The following is a 15,874-nucleotide window of genomic DNA, read 5'->3' as shown; positions in this document are numbered from 1 at the left end:
CACAGAGGCAGGAGTCATCAGCCTTCACTGACACACAGAGCAAGCACGTGCAACCAGTCCTACAAACTGAGAAATACACATTTTCTGTGAAAGCTCTTTATTGAGGGAACATTAATGTTGTCACCAACTCAGAGTAAACACAAACCCGGATCTGAATTTCAGACATATAATTTAAGCATATAACTTGAGCTACAGACAAAGGGCTTCATTTTGCCATTTGATAGTAATCTTGAAACTAAGGTTAGTGTTAACACTTAAGTCGCCTATAGACAGTGATCCTGGCACCGAGCTGTGTTGCATACCCTGTATGTTGTGGAATGATGGTAAGTGATCTGTATGAAGGCTGTCTTTCTTCCTGTGTCCTGAAATCCAGCAACTAAATCATGGCTATATACCTTAAAATGTCCAGATAATGACAGATAGGATTTTTTACACTAGTGGCATTGTATTTAGCCAATTTTTATTCACATCCACGAAGTTGTCGGTGAGGGCACAACAGTGCCCTAATTTGGCCCTAATGTAACGCAACTGCTATTTTGTTGCAGATACCATTGACAAGAAAAAGGCTTGCTGCTCAGTCTCTCCAAAGAGGAAAGAAACCTAAGTTACAGCCTCTAAAGCCGGAGGAGGAAAGAGATCCTGATTTCAGCCACTTTTTTGACACCAGTCATGTAGGTGCACGCTATTACAGAATTTCTCTCCCTGCATGATTCCCTTTGTGGTCGGTGCAGAGTTTGATCCAACATACAGAGAGGATGGGAGGAGGACAGTTCAGCATTAGGGACAGCTGGTTTGAGTGAAGATCTGAATATGCATGATGACAACCAAAAAGCAATAATTAGAATTAAGAATAAAAACTCTGTTAACAGACTGATTTTAACCAGTAAGGAGTTAATCTGAAAAGTGAGTGGTTTCTTCTGCTTTCAGGTCTACAACAAAGACAAGAACCTTGGAAATACATTCCTGCTACCCTGGGTTTAAAACCAAACAGTTTAAATGCATTGTATGAATTAAATAAAAAGTCTAGTTTTACAGAAACCCCAATGGTCTGAAGCTGTGTTTAGGGCACAGGTACTGTCAGTGTGGTGCGGGGGCTTCTGGCTGCTCATCTTCTGCTTGGCAGTCTTGGGGTGGTCCAAGTTGGGTTGGACTGGACGGAATTCATGTTACCCAGACATAGGCTGCCAGTTTGATTTATTAGCACTAAAGAAGCCCCGACATTATCATCTCCTGGCCCCTCATCCCAGGGAAACAGTGGTGGGTGGCAGAAAGCAGTGTCTTACTTTTTGCAAACCATTCTATCACCTACTCAGCCCAGAGCATAATATGGCCTCTGATTATTTTCTTGGCCTTGAACTGCATGATTCATGAAGGACAGTTACTGTTTAATAAAGATGATGTATATGTAAGCTGATAAAACTAAATGATTAACCACAAAAGCATAATATTGCCAAGTTATGTCACGTATGCTTATTGAAATCAGGGCATGTGATGTATTTCTTTCAGCTTTGCAGCTTGCCAACTCCCCCTTTTGGGGCCCTAAGCCTCATCCTAAGCCTCTTGTTTATGCCTCGGCAATCTGGAGAGCCCAGGACCTGTTCCTGAGTGGGGTTCCTCTGCTCTCAAAGCTGCTCACAGGAGCAGCCTCTCCCACAAACCGCTTTCTGACTCTTTAGCCTTTGACCATAGCATTAACACATCCATTCTGAAAGCATCACCGAGGCTGTAAGATACACGGCTGAACTGCTGAGAAGACCGGGGACATGTCAGGGGATGGGTTTTCCACAGAGTTTTTAGACACACCTTCGCTTTACTCTGCTTTAGACAAAGCAGGAATTTTAAAGGCTTCTACAACTTAGACGTGGTGCTCTCTACCTAGATTATCTTTGTCTTCAGCAGTCTTTAAGGTGTACAGCTTGTGGTTTGGCTCCTGTCCTTGAATCATTCTGCAGCTGCGCCCAGGCTCCTGTGCAAAAAAAAAAGCCAGCTAAAATAAATACTTTGTGTCTTTCTCAGCTTCTTGTGCCTCTCTCCATATCTAAATTGGGCTATCAGAGAAAATTTTCCTCACTGTGCCTTCTTTGAAAATTGCAGACACTGAATCAGAGGGCTTCATCAGTGAACAGCTGATGAGGAGAGCTTTTTTATTTTGGGGGCAGACAGGAACAAGTTAAAGTCTGTAGTGCAAAGCTAAACAAAGCATCTCCGAACCTGGTCAGATGCAGTCACATTCCTCTGCTCCTTTCCAATGTTAAGAAGTCAGGGCTATTTCTTGGTGAACTATCCACTCCTCAGATACCTGCAGGGGTTCTCCTGCTGTAACCTTTAAATCTGATACCCTCACAGCTTCTGAACCCAGAGATACATTTCCCTTCCAGTACCACCATTCTGATGGCAATTTTTATTATTTGTAAATATTTCTTCATGTATACATTTGTGTGTGTGTGTCTGCATACTCCATCCAAATTAACTTTTCTTCAGCATCAAGAAGTCCATCTCTGATTGCCTAATAGCCTGTCAGACCAAACTATATAAATACATGTACTATGTAAATACATGTACACTATATACAGATATAGTCTCACATACCTTTTTTGTACACATTTAAAATGGGATCCCTCCCCTAATTTCTCATGCATAGCAGGATCTTCCTTTAAAAATTCCTATACATATCCCAGTTTCTGTTAATGGCTAGGCTGCTATCGTGTTGAAACCATGACTTGAAGTGTTCCCCAATGTTCATCTCCTTCAGCCTTTGCACTTTTATCTTTTTTGGTTGCTGCCTTGCACTTTAAACCTAAATCATGGAAGACAGACACAGCACCTTACACAGGGATTCTTGTTTCATGAATAGGTTCTAATCATGATGTTAAAAATAATAAATTAATATTTTTTTAGCCAATTTATTCCTCATGCCTTTGAAAGTGAGGTCTTGCTTTTTAAAAAGGAAAGAATCATTAGGTCAAAAGAAAGAAAAGATAATGTGTCAGATCATTTTGCAAACCAAAAAAAGTGGCATTCTCAGAAGGAAGATTTATTGTCATATGACAGACAGAGTGTTTCATGCTGCCTAAAATGAAAGCCAAGTAGATTAATTTCCAGAGAAAAAAACAAAACAAAACAAAACAAAAAAACCCACCAAAGATAACTTTGGTTTCAACAATTTTGTCCAACGTTCAATTCTGTGAAATTGCCGGGCCCTTGCAGTTCAGCTGAAGACCATGTTAGGAGTGAACACGCTGAGCATCTTTGAATATCAAGTCCATAAGGTCCCCTTTGAGATCAGATATATAACAGATTAGGAATGTCAAAGTAACAGGTGTTATATTCCTTCTTTGAAGAAAATGTTACATTACAGGACCTGTTTGGCAAGCCAAAACATAACAAGCTTTATTTATTGTCTTAGCTGATGTTCCCCCTTGGATCACATCCAGTATTTGCATCACTAACCACAGTGACTTAATCCAGGTTTCCCTGAATCTTCTGCAATTCCCTGAATTTACACAAGCAACTATTGTAGAGTATTCTTACCTTTTCTATTTATCCCTTTTCACTCACCAAAAAAAATAGTTTGAACTACCTGAAAATAATGCAACGCATAATTCACTGTAAATTCCTGTACTACCCAGGAAAACAAATGGCTGTCAACGTCACTTGAAATGTCTTGAAGGAACGTGTGTTACTGAGTTTAATTGCTATTATTTAAGCTATTTGATACATTTGATGACCTAGTTCATATGGAATTCAAGTGCTTTTACCTTGCCAAATTTTACTCCCTACTTGGTTAGTGCCCAGTTACTACTGCTTCTCTAGGCCAATGCAGGTGCTTGCCAACAAAGTGAAGTCTGCAATGTCCTTTGAACCAGCAAGATAAGGGAATTGTTAATCTTGAGCAAGCTTTGGCAAAGAAGACAGTATTATAATTTTGCTATGATTACATCACCTGGGTTATTGAAATTTAATTGGATATAAAATTTATAGTCAATTTATACACAGCTACTCCTGAAGTTACCAGTATAGCATACCCAAAATCTTGCTAATTCTAAGGATTATTGTATGAGGGACTTGCTTGAAGAAACTCTTTTTTTGAAATTAGAATCTTTTTGAGATGTCCCTTGGAGTGACACTTTTCAGATACTTCACTTCCCCAGGGTGCCTCCCTACAAGACATTAAAATAGGATTTCATTTACAGTATTCACAGGGAAGGTGAGCGGCACTGTGCCTTCCTTACCCCAGGGATACAGAAGTGACGAGCGCTCTCACAGCACCAGAACCATGTTCTGACAAGAGTACTTACTTTTTCTACCAGTCCCCATGAGAATAGCCAGATTTTTTCGGACCTAGAGTCCGTCTAGCCCGGTGTAGCTGTCTCCAACAGTGCAGAGGAGCTGCAGTGACAAGCGTAAGCACACTCCAAGTGTATATTACTTCCCTGAGTTTCCCCCAGCCTCCAATCATTTTTCAGCTTAGGTAATTTCCTACATCTGATTAGTTTGTTTAATCAGTAACCCTCACTTTCAGGTATGTGCCATTGAACTTACTTTAAAAAAAAAAAATCCACCGAGGTTGGAACTGCTGCATGAAGAACTGCTTCCTTTTGTTTTGAACCCAGCACTTTGCTTGGTGGCCCATAGCTCCTGCATTCAAACAGAGCGGACACTGAGCCCCAGCCACTCTCTTCTGTTGAACTTGTCACATCTCCCCAAGTCACCTTTCACAGACTGCAGAGTCCAAGCATACATGGTCATTCTTTATACTGAAGCCTTTCCTTATCTTTGATCATTTTTGCTGCCCTTTTCTGATCCTCTCCCATCACCGGCATCCTCCTTTCCTTCCTTAAGGATGAGGGAGTAGAGGTATTTTCAAGATACAAAATGTAGATGAAACACCTATTTACATAGGGACATACTGATGTGAGCCTCTTCCTATTCCTTTTATAATACTTCCTAGCATTTGTGTGACTTCATTGGATACAGATTTTTCATGTCTTTCTCCTTAACAGAGGTCTTATACTGAATTACCGTCCTACCATGTTTAGCTCTGAAACCACTGAATGAAGGAAAGCTGATCACTCACAGCTATCTTGAATGCAAATGCTAGCAGTTTGGTTCCCCTTTGGTTCCAGCAGAATCTCTCTCTCTTCTTCACAGCTTCTGCTTGGTCTGCAAGTAGCACTGTTCCTAGGGAAGCAGAAATCTCCTCCAAATACCACCCTCCTAGCATTACAACTCTGCCTTTACTTCTCTCTCCAGTCCTGCACAGGATACAGTGAATATTTCAGAGAAAGCTCCCACCAAAGTCCTGGTCTCCAGCTTTTTTTCAGAGCAAAAAAGTTTTTGCCTCGAGAATTTCCTACCTTCCCTCTTCTTTATGTGGTTGATGCTCACCTGAATACTACCTACCGGCTGCAACCCACTGCCTCTGAGGCTTACCAGCTTTGCATTAAGTAGGCAAATTGTACGTTTGTCTGTATGTCTGAAGCCCTGTACATCTGTTTGCTGGATGAGAGCATCTTCCCCCTCTTCCCTTCCTGCTGGACATCCTAATACCAGAAGGGCACTTGCATTAAGAGAGGGCACATATATATAATCCAGCTAAGAGAAACCTGCTACTGTAATCATATTTCCTTTCACTTGCCAGTATGACATTCCTGAATATCTCCTCTGTCAGCCTAGGCCTCAGCAGAAGTAAACTGCTTTTTTGAAGACTAAACTGCTCAGCAACCTCAATGTGTCTTCAATGAACATCTCCATTGGCCCACTTCCCTCTGGGTCAGCTATCCTACCCTGATATCCATACACACGTATGCTGGCTTCCCCACAGGGGAAGCACTCATATAAGTCTCCCTCTCTCCCTGCAGGAAAAGTACTTCTAATGTTCTTCCTTCCTTTCACCTTTCTGAATAGGTGCAAGAGCAATTCCTAAAGCAGTCTCTTTTGCCAGCTGCTCCTTCTTCCATTAACCCTCTGTAGCACAAAAAACAGAGAGCCGCCAACCTCTTCTGCTCCTATCTCTTTACAAGAGCGAAAAATCCTGTCCGGCCACTTCCTTCTAGACTCCTACTCACTCCGTGCTAGAGCTGGCCTTAACAGAGGAAGGGCATCCTTGCCTTGCCTCTGGCTTTATACCTGTGGCTGGCTGGCCTCCTCCCTCACCCTCCTCCAAACTCTTCCCAGACTGGGTTGCTGTCCTTGAATGCCCTTGGTTGGCTACTTGACTGGCTAATTAGCACCTTGGCTCTATACAGAGGGTTCTTGAAAAGGGAAAATTTCTTAAATGTGATATTGAATTAGTCCTACAACCTCCAGAGTTGTAAGAGGGATGTGGAAACAAATTGTATTTAAGGAGATTATGAGATTTACAACTGAAAGGATTGCAATAATTTTAATTTTCCTGTAACAGAACTAAGTTCTTTAGCTCCTAGCTCCGCCTATTACTTCTTTTTAGCTTTTCTACCTACTAGCCAGTCCACAGCTTCCCACAATGGGGAAGGTACCTATAACATCACAATTGCTCAGCAAATCTGCTACCTCCTGGCTAAATTTCTCTGTCTGTCCCCCATGCTTCATAGCACAGCTCCTTCAGTGTCTAAGTCTGGTTTCCCATGCATTGATTCTGCATCTTTGGGATCTATCCCTCCCTATCTTCAGCACTTTTGCAAAAGTATTTTTGGGGGAGGGGGGAAGGGGGAAACAAAAAACCCCAACCTTAATCTGTGGTTGGGTAACTTAGATTCAAACTCAGTAGATCTTAGAGAAAGGGTCTAGAAATCTGAGGAAGTTTCAAGGTTTGGGGGCCAGAGTTAAGGGATTATGCCTGAGTCACATAGAAGACGAAATTTTTATATATGGGCCCTAAACTGTCCTGCTGTAAATGATATCATCTGATAACCAGGTCATTTGGTAAGTGTGGCTCCCTGAATCTTTAATTAGACACAACTAAATTCAACTAGCTGAATTTTTAATTAGACACAACTATGGCAATAGGAAGGATTGTTTCTAAGACAAAAATTAAAATGAGACAGAAACAAGGGTGCATCTGAAAACAGTAAAAACAAGGATTATCATGTCCTCTACTATAGTGACTATCACCTTAAAATGGTCTTTTGGGGTGGGAAATAATTATTTCACTCCTAGGCTTTGTTCAAAGTCTAAAGACCTGACCTTAAAAATTTTGGCAGAGATTCCTCCAACTTTTGGCACAGCACAGGCCCAAATGCACTCCTACGTTTGTTGAATCCCAAGAAGTGGAAAATTAAAACACAAGAAAAGGCTACTGGGATAACTCTGAAAGTAAGAGTCAGCACAGCGGAAATCTATTAAGATATTTTCCACAGTATGAATCTCTAAGGCTTTTCCACATGGGGTGAGTATTTGAATTAAGGTAGACATCTTGACAGGCTGGAGGAACGGGCCGGCAGGAGCCTCATGAAATTCAGCAAGGGCAAATGCCAAGTCCTGCACCTGGGGCAGACCAACCCCTTGCGTCGATCCAGGCCAGGGTCTGCCTGGTTGGGGAGCAGCTCTGCTGGAAAGGATCTGGGAGTCCTGGTGGACACAAGTTGAATGTGAGACAGCAGGGAGCCCTGGCACCAAAGCAAGCCAACAGCATCCTGGTCTGTATTAACAGGAGTGCAGCGAGTAAAATGATGGAAGCGATTGTCCCCCTTAGCACTCATTAGACCACATCTAGATATTGCATCCGCTTTTGGGGCCTCAGTACAAGAAAGAATTGAGAACCTTGAGCAAGTTCAGTGGAGGGCCACCGAGGTGGTTGGGGTTGCAGCACTGGCCCAGTGAGAAGAGGCCAAGGGAGCTAGGCTTGTTCAGCCTGGAGAAGAGATGGCTTCAGGGGACCAAAGAGCAGCCTGCCAGGGCCTATGGGGAGGTTATCAAGAAGATGGAGCCAGCCTCTTCACCAAGGTTCGTGGTGAGATAATGGACGTAAGTTGAAACAGGAGATTGAGACTGGATATAAGGAAAAATGTTTATTCTGAGGTTAATTAAGCATTGGAAGAGGTTGCTTAGAGAAGCTGTGGGGTCTCTGTCGTTCAGTGTTTTCAAAACCCAGCTGGACAAAGTCCTGAGCAAACCATTCTGATGCAGTGTTGACTCTCCTTTGAGCAGGAGGTTGGACTAGAGACCTCGCAAGGTGCCTTCCAACCTGAATAGGTCTGTGAGTCGGTGATAAATGTGGAGCCTGGTTAACTCCCAAGAAGGCATTGTTGTTCCTTTCCGTATTACCTGCATTTACTTCAAGAGGCTTGCTGTACGCAAGTGGTAAGTGGTACTGCTAGCAACGGTTTACTAAGAATCTGCTGGGAAGGAAAAGCTGCGATTTTCAAACTCCTTTGCAAAGCAGACAAGTCGTCTTCATTGAAGACATAGCTATATAAGGAAACTCAATACAGCGAAATTTATAGCATATGTTGATTTTTGAATGTGTATTTCTCATCTGGCCATGGAAGAGTTTTGCCATCTAAAGCAAGGGACCATATTCTGCTCTGAGGCGTATACAAATCCCCTTAGCTTCAATGGGAATAGCATATACATAGCTGAGGGCATGGTTTGGCCCATGGTCAATAGCCTCCTAAAAGCTTTTTTCCTACATTTTTTTTCTTGCAGTATTCATCTTTTTCCTTTCCAAAGGTTCTGATGTCATTCCTGTTGCTGCAATTATAGAGTTCAATTTAGTGGGAACATCTTTGAAGTCTAATTAGATTTCTTGAGAAAGACCACGGGTAATCTGAAATACAAATTCACAAGATCGCTTAAGGCCAAAAGTGTCATGGAGCAACATTAGACCAAATATTATGCAATTGTTCTGTAATTCATGAGCTGGGTTTGAAAAGCTTGTGGAATATATATGATATATGAGAGAAGTGCCAAATGTTCCTCATATAGTCCATTCTCACACTTCCTTTGGAAAATGTCCCTTCTCACAATCTTCCCCTTCCCACATTAAGCTGAAGTTTGTCCATTACACCAGGGTAACATCATCCATGTCCACAAAGTTGCAAAGCATAACTTGGTTCACTGCAATTTAGAAATACTGTGAAGGGTATTGTTAATTTATAGGGAATTTAAAGGGGATATATTGCACGTGTATGAGAAACTTCACAACAGACTCACGTCCACCATATGTCAGCAAAGCATGGAGTATCAGCGTAGAAAATTTTCTATACAGTGTCAACATTGGCCAGAAGTGGAGACTGCCACAAGGCATAAGAAAATAACAACACAGGACAAAATGTGCTTAGGCCTTATCTTGCCGGGGCCAACTCCGGGGACAGGATAGCTCCTGTGACTTTCCCAAGGAAAGCCTTGCGTGTACATGAGATCTGTTCCGACCGCAGCATCCAAGGCCAGGTACAGACTGCATCCATAGAGCTAGCAAGGTAAAATATTATAAAATAAACACAGCTGGCATCTATGCCCTTTTTCTAGATACACGTAAGTGATTATGCAGAATTATTCACATATGACTATAAAAACTTGAAAATTGAACCTTACAGCCGTTTTGAACCAGTCCTGGTCTTGTCCATCTGCCACAGTGTTTGTGGTGGGTGTGAAATCAGGTCTGATTTGCCTTCGGAGGTGGAGGCAGAGGTCAGGGAGGGGAGGGGATGAGATTACACATGCACATGTCCATGCTTTACTCAGGTGGCCCCTCACAAAATGAACTGGGAAGTGCTGGGGAGTGGGGAGAGACACTGTATCCCATCTTCTAGCATCTCATCACTTCCCTCATTCCCAACAAGCGTCTCTGCTTTGCAGCGCAGAAGGGAACGTAGCATGGACTGCTTTTACACTACAGCAACTTATTGTTTACAACTGCCCAGAAGATCCTGAAATGTATTTACAAACTCTAAGTTAAAATTTACTCTTAGTAACTAAGTTAAGCCATATTCTGTCTTCAGTGGAATAATGACAGCAAAGCTTGTGTCAGGCTTGTCCCGAGACGTGACTGTCTGGGGCTGAGCTCAGCCATGTTCATCTTGAAACACGACAGCCGCCTAACGCAGCCTAACACTGCTGCGCTTGAGGAGGGGTGCTATAAAGAAATGCTGTCCTGGCTGAACTGCTGCAAGGATGTAACCAGAGAGATTGTAATGCCACAAGACAAAATATCAGTGACACACCGGCTTTAACAGTCTGGCAGCTGAGCAGAGAGCAAGGCGCCTTGGTGCTGGTGGCAAGTGCTTGGTTCATGTCTCCTCAGCACTGTCCCCTCTGCTCTGCCAAGGATGGGGACCCCAGGGCCACCTGAGGGTTTGGGAGAAAGCCTCACTTTCCTTGGAGGTTTCTCACTGAGGCACCAAGCAGGTGTGACCCTACTAAGCTATTAGGAGATTGTAGCCCAGGGTTGTATGGCCACAAGTCATTGCTAACACACACTGAACAGACTAGGAAAAAACAGTTGAGTTTTCCATGTAAAAACCTTGAACCGATACAATAGAAACCATAAAATGGGTATGCGTGTCACTCAAGGTCATACAGAAATGTTTTTTCTTTTTTGTTTGTTTGTTTGTTTTTCCCCCTCTGGGCATCTATAATATTGCCTAAACTATTGGGATGCAGCCATAACATTTTTCTTTTTAAATTGGGATCCTAAGGGGAAAACTCTTCTCATAAAATTTTGAGGTGAAAACAACTGCAGGGGTGGTTATAACTGAGGGAGAGACTTAAGCCCTTAGCTGCTGACTCATAGTTTATAAAAAAATAGAGTTTGGTAGGGAAAAAGTATGATTTTGAGAACGCTTAACCCACTGTCAAATATTTTATTGCATTTCAGAATCAAATTGCAGGCTCTAAACTATTTTAAATATTAAACAGAGGAATATAACAGAGAAATTCTATAAACAAGGCAAAATGTAATGCCACTCACGATAACTTTAGGAAGGCACTCTGATACTACAGCAGTGAAGGCAGATTGATTTCATAGGGAAAAAAAAGGAAAAGACACTAGATATATGTATATTTTTATTAATGGTTTTCTTTTCCTGTCAAAAAAGGGACTGATTGACAGTCTAAAGTGAAACTGCAGTAATGTTGATATTTAAAAAAAACAAAAAAAGAACCAAAGATTCCTCAATCTGGTGTTAATTTCCCATTTATGTAATAAAAATGTCAAGAATGAGGCTAAACTTAACTTTTGCATCTGTGCCTTCTCTGATGTTTTGAGATTGCTTTTTAACTTGTTTAACAAACAAGGAGAAAAGTAGAAGTCCTAGATTAAGACACAAACTGAATATTTTCCAAAAATATGCATTATTAGCTTGATTTGTAAAGGATGTATTTCTATAGCTCCAATAAAACGTTCTTTAAAATAAATTCTAAACCAATGCATATTCTTTTAATCTTCCTTGAAATTCAAGATATAATGTAGTATATACCTGTAGGAATTGGAACTAACAAAAAACAGAGTTGCAATTAACTTTGCAATGTTTAAAGTTAAAATAAACCAGACCTGCTTTCAGTTACTTTATGGGTTATATATTTATAGAAACACGACATCAACTTACTGTCTTATATTTTCCCACATTTTCAAGCATGAGTACAACAGCTACATCTGACAAAACTTGGTCTCTTTGCAAGTACCCCTGGCTAATGGGTCGATGTATACTTCCTTTGGCAGGGTCTGCAAGGGCAAGACTTAGAGAGGTGACCAATGACCCACATCTTTATCAGCATGTCATGATTATGGCAAACCACATGGTTGCAGTCCATGATATTTCCTTTCTTTAATGAATATGAGGAAGTTTAAGATCCCAGAAGATACCTGGAGGTGGGATGGTATTTCTTAAAAAAAAAAGAACACTTTTAACTTTTTTTTCTTACAACTTAATCCTGCAATGGGTTATGTAGTAACCTGGGAACAATGGACACAAACCACTCCCGAGACCAGTGTTCTCCATACTGGCAAGGTGCAGATTCTGATGTTTGCGTTGTTCATTTTGCATCAGGATAGTAAAAGGGAAGGGCGAAATCTGGCAGGACTTAAATCAATAGTAGATCTCTTATGTCATTAACACTGTGCTTTCATCAGGTTTACAAGAAACTCAGTGTTGCAACCCAGGAAGGTAGCCACCTTCAGGACAGCTCATACTGGTTTCCTTTGCACCATTTTGTCACCGGTGTCAGAAAAGCCCTTTGTGCCTCCAGCCAGGACGTATGGGTTGTTCACGTGTAAACTGTGTAAGCACAGACCTGCCATTTTGGCATTGCAGGAAAGGCGACAGCAGTGTGCCGTGAGTAAGGCTGTCTCCCCTCCTGGGGAGCCGCTTGGCGTGTTTGAGGTGGACATGTGCCATTTGGGTGACCAGGAGAACATGGCTTCAGAGCAAAACATGAAAGACACCAGCTTGCCAGTACAGATGCACTCATAAACTTCCTATGGATGCCATATTTACATCCCACAAAGCTATCACACATTTAAGTCTTCATGTGACAGATTAGCACACCACAAAAAATATTAACTATCCCAAAAATGTTGCCCAACACTCCTGTTTTATAACATATTCCAATTCTTAGTCCATAGTCACAGTCCTTTTCTTAGTGGTAGGAGACCTGCGGTGCATTTCTTCTAGTGGACTCATGGCCATGAAAGTTACATTCAACTGTTACTTTTTCAACAGCTAATAACTCTGATAGTCAAGGAAAAACAAACTATTAAAACATTAAAAGCCAGATTCATCCAAGCATCATTCCAATGTTACTCTAAATGCCATTTATGAAACTGGACTTATGCCATAATGAATCAGGCCTCAAAGCTATGCACTGTAAACAGATGGTTGTAACCGAATATCAGCTTTAATTCACACAAAGGGATCTGTTGCTGTTTGTGGGTTGCGGCATCAGTAAAGCTCTGAGAATAAATTAGGGGTCTACAGTATATTTATTCTATGGGCTCTATTCTCTTGACAATTGCTTTAAATTCTTTACGAGAAACAAGCACTGAATGTACGGAATGGAAGGCTTTTATCCACAAAGCTTTAGTTTCAGAGACACCAAAACACTGCTGATTTTGCCTGTGGATTCAGTAGGTCCAAATAACTCCGTGTGTACCTTTAACTCCATTCAAAGTGGGGTTATTAGTTATACTGCAGGAGCAGCCAAGATCCTGGTTACTCACCCATTGTGCCATGGGCAACACAAGCCCCAAACGAAAAGACAGTCCCCGTCCCAGGCGTCCTTGAAGTCAGGATGATCTGTTTGGGATGCTGTGGGCAGGAGGAGCATTGTTTTGGGGGCATTTGGTGGGCACCCCAGAGTGACAGGGTGGGAACCCGCTCTCCATCATTTGGGTAGGGCCACGCAGATGGGCACAGATGTGTGCGGAGCAGCAGGGGGGCAGGAGGGTAGAGGGCTGGGTAGGACCCACCCAGCCAAAAACCCCACAGTTGGACCTCTCTGACCTATCATGCTTTCCTCCCCACTTTCTGTAGCTGCTGGTAGGAGGGGGATGAGAGCAGCATAGCAGTGCCAGGGGGCCGGGGCCAGCAAGGGCCAGCTCAGGAGGAGCCCCCCCAGGGGAATCCCAGCCCCAGCTCAGGATCTAGGCACTGCAACCAGCGCCCCATTGTCACGGCACCTCTGCTCAGCAGCAGCAGCAGCGCCGACACAAGTCAGCCGCTGCCCTCTCTATTAGTGTATCACACTCCTCTTTGCCTCTTTTTCTGCATTTTAAACACTCTGAGGAGAAATAATTAGGATCCCTAACTCATATGCCTTCTATAGGAGAGCCGACTTGTGCACTAGAGACTGGTGGTGTGCCAGGACTTCTCCTTCCTTCATGCTCATGCCTCGGGTTTGTGTAGGAGTCTTTGGTAATATTAAGTACAGGCTTTTTTTCAGCTTCATTCAGTGGTTTTAGGTCTCAGGGGTACTACTCCTTTTCCCCATCAAGGGGATCCCTCCTCCACACATGAACTGGTCAGCTATTCATACAAATACTGTTTATTCTTCTGTTTTTGAATTATGCCTAATAAAGAATTTGCTTTGCTGCAAGAGCGGCGTCCCTGGGATTTGGAACTGGCCACGTGCCACCATTTCCACATGCAAACCCTTGGAGCTACTCTCAGCCTTTCCGTCATGGCTTTGTGCTTCTACAGCCTTCACGGGTATTGTTACTTATTTATTTCCTCTTTTTTTGATGTGCGTTCTGAAACTAGGCATCCGATTGTGCCTTTCAGACTTTAAAACAAGTAAAAAAAGCATGAGTCATGGATCCGATGAAGTCTGGTTGCTCTCCACCCACCAGAAGCCTCCCCATCTTTCCCTGATAACCCCAGCACCCTCTTTCATGTCCCTGTTTATTTCGTTGGCAGACCAGAGGTTGAAGCAATGCATGCGCCGATCAGCAGGCTGGTGTGCCTGCAACAGCCAGCTTTTGGAAAGGGTAAGGGGACACTGCTGTTCCCATGTCTTGTGTCCCCAAGTACCATTTTATTCCGCCCAAAACTGGAAGAAATTTCTACATTTAAGAACTGTAGGCTGCTGTCATCTTTCAGAAGTTATTAAAGGCAAGTGGCTGACTGAAAAATGATATGATCATGCAAATTTCTCGTTCTCCTCCTTTTTTTTATTGTTATTTTTTAGAAAACCACAATAAAAGTTCTTAAGCTTTTTTCTGTGGTTGATTTGGGCAAACAATGGTACTCACCCACTTCGCAGTTGTCACTGGGTTTATGTCTCCCCATGAAAAAACAGCCAAAATCACAGCTGAAAATGGAGTTGGGGAGGAAAGGTCCCATATGAGCAACAGGCTGCCAGTAAAGCCTGGCAAAAGAACACTGCTACTGTTCCTGTGTATTGTTATTGTACTACCAAGGTTGAATATCAGCCTTATATGACTGCTTTTTTCTTGAAACACTACTTGGGTAACTAGTAATGTGTCTCACTGGAGGCAAACATTATATGTCATAGCTTTCCATGCTATGACTTACAGAAATCTTCCCCACTTTTCCTCAAGGGAAGAAAAAAGAATGCCAGCAAGAAAAAAAATCAATTACAGTACACTTGACAGCATGAAACAGAGGCCTTGAAACAAAATAGGCAATGAGGTTCCAAAAAACTCAACTGGCAAATTAGGGACACTTCTGTAATTTTAATGTTTAGACCTATTAATTGCAATTTCTTTTTAAAACAATAAGTATTTGATCAGGAGCCTAATTGCATTTTGTTAGACCTTTATACTTCTACTTTTTCAACCATTTTTCTTTTTTTTTACAAATTTGAAGACAGTGGAGCTGCATAAACAGGAGGGAAAGCAAAGTTCAGTGTTGTGACAGTTGCTCAGATAGTTGTTTTGGTTGATTGATCTATTAAAGTAGTAGCGTTTGTGGGACATCATAAATTGTGTAATGACAAACTACTTCCTACCTGGTGTATGACTTTGGTTTTCTAGTTTGGTTTATTACACTGTAAATAACTACCTTGCATCTCCGTTGATTTGTTTGTTCATGTGCATCTGAAGGAAAAAACAACCCAGTTTTGCAATAGTTAAATAGAGCAATTGTGCCATCCAGTGGCTAGCTAGGTTAACTCATTTCTTCTCCTTCCACATGATCATTTGGTATTTCTTCTTTCTTATTCAAAAAATATGTAATTATTGTAATGTACAATGTTCATTCCATTGCTGCATCCCATCAATATATGTAATAAACATGTTAATTCTAGTCACACTTTTTTGCTAATATCCTACTCAAACGGAAGGCCCGAAAGAGAAGAAAGATGAGCCGTATATCCTTCTGGATCAATTAGAGATAAGTTACACGTTACTACACATCCTATCATCAAATGTCATGGAACATTGACAACAGTGAGCCAGGAAAAACAAAGCTCTTGACTCAGCTCGTCTACTGTGCCCATG

General features: G+C 42.0%; 1 protein-coding gene and 1 long non-coding RNA gene across 3 annotated transcripts in view; one reads left to right on the top strand and one right to left on the bottom strand.

The window, feature by feature from the left end:
* The window catches only part of ITGB8 (integrin subunit beta 8), a 51,404-nt gene extending 50,361 nt beyond the window's left edge, over positions 1 to 1,043 (top strand). For both annotated transcript variants that reach the window (XM_076331366.1, XM_076331364.1), the window contains exons 14-15: positions 546 to 671; positions 928 to 1,043. In XM_076331366.1, the coding sequence (XP_076187481.1) occupies positions 546 to 671; positions 928 to 981 (180 nt within the window). In that variant the 3' untranslated portion in view covers positions 982 to 1,043. The remainder of the gene's footprint in view (positions 1 to 545; positions 672 to 927) is intronic.
* On the bottom strand, positions 653 to 4,370 carry LOC143157011 (uncharacterized). The gene is made up of 3 exons (XR_012994725.1): positions 4,299 to 4,370; positions 3,140 to 3,274; positions 653 to 1,966 (listed from the first exon to the last, which is right to left on the bottom strand). It is a non-coding gene; the product is annotated as an uncharacterized LOC143157011 (long non-coding RNA).
* Positions 4,371 to 15,874: the final 11,504 nt, after the last annotated feature.

Source organism: Aptenodytes patagonicus, chromosome 2 (genome assembly GCF_965638725.1).
Source record: "Aptenodytes patagonicus chromosome 2, bAptPat1.pri.cur, whole genome shotgun sequence".
NCBI classification, from domain to species: domain Eukaryota; kingdom Metazoa; phylum Chordata; class Aves; order Sphenisciformes; family Spheniscidae; genus Aptenodytes; species Aptenodytes patagonicus.
The sequence above is the reverse complement of the archived record's forward strand: the minus strand, read 5'-3'. Positions and strand labels throughout refer to the sequence as shown.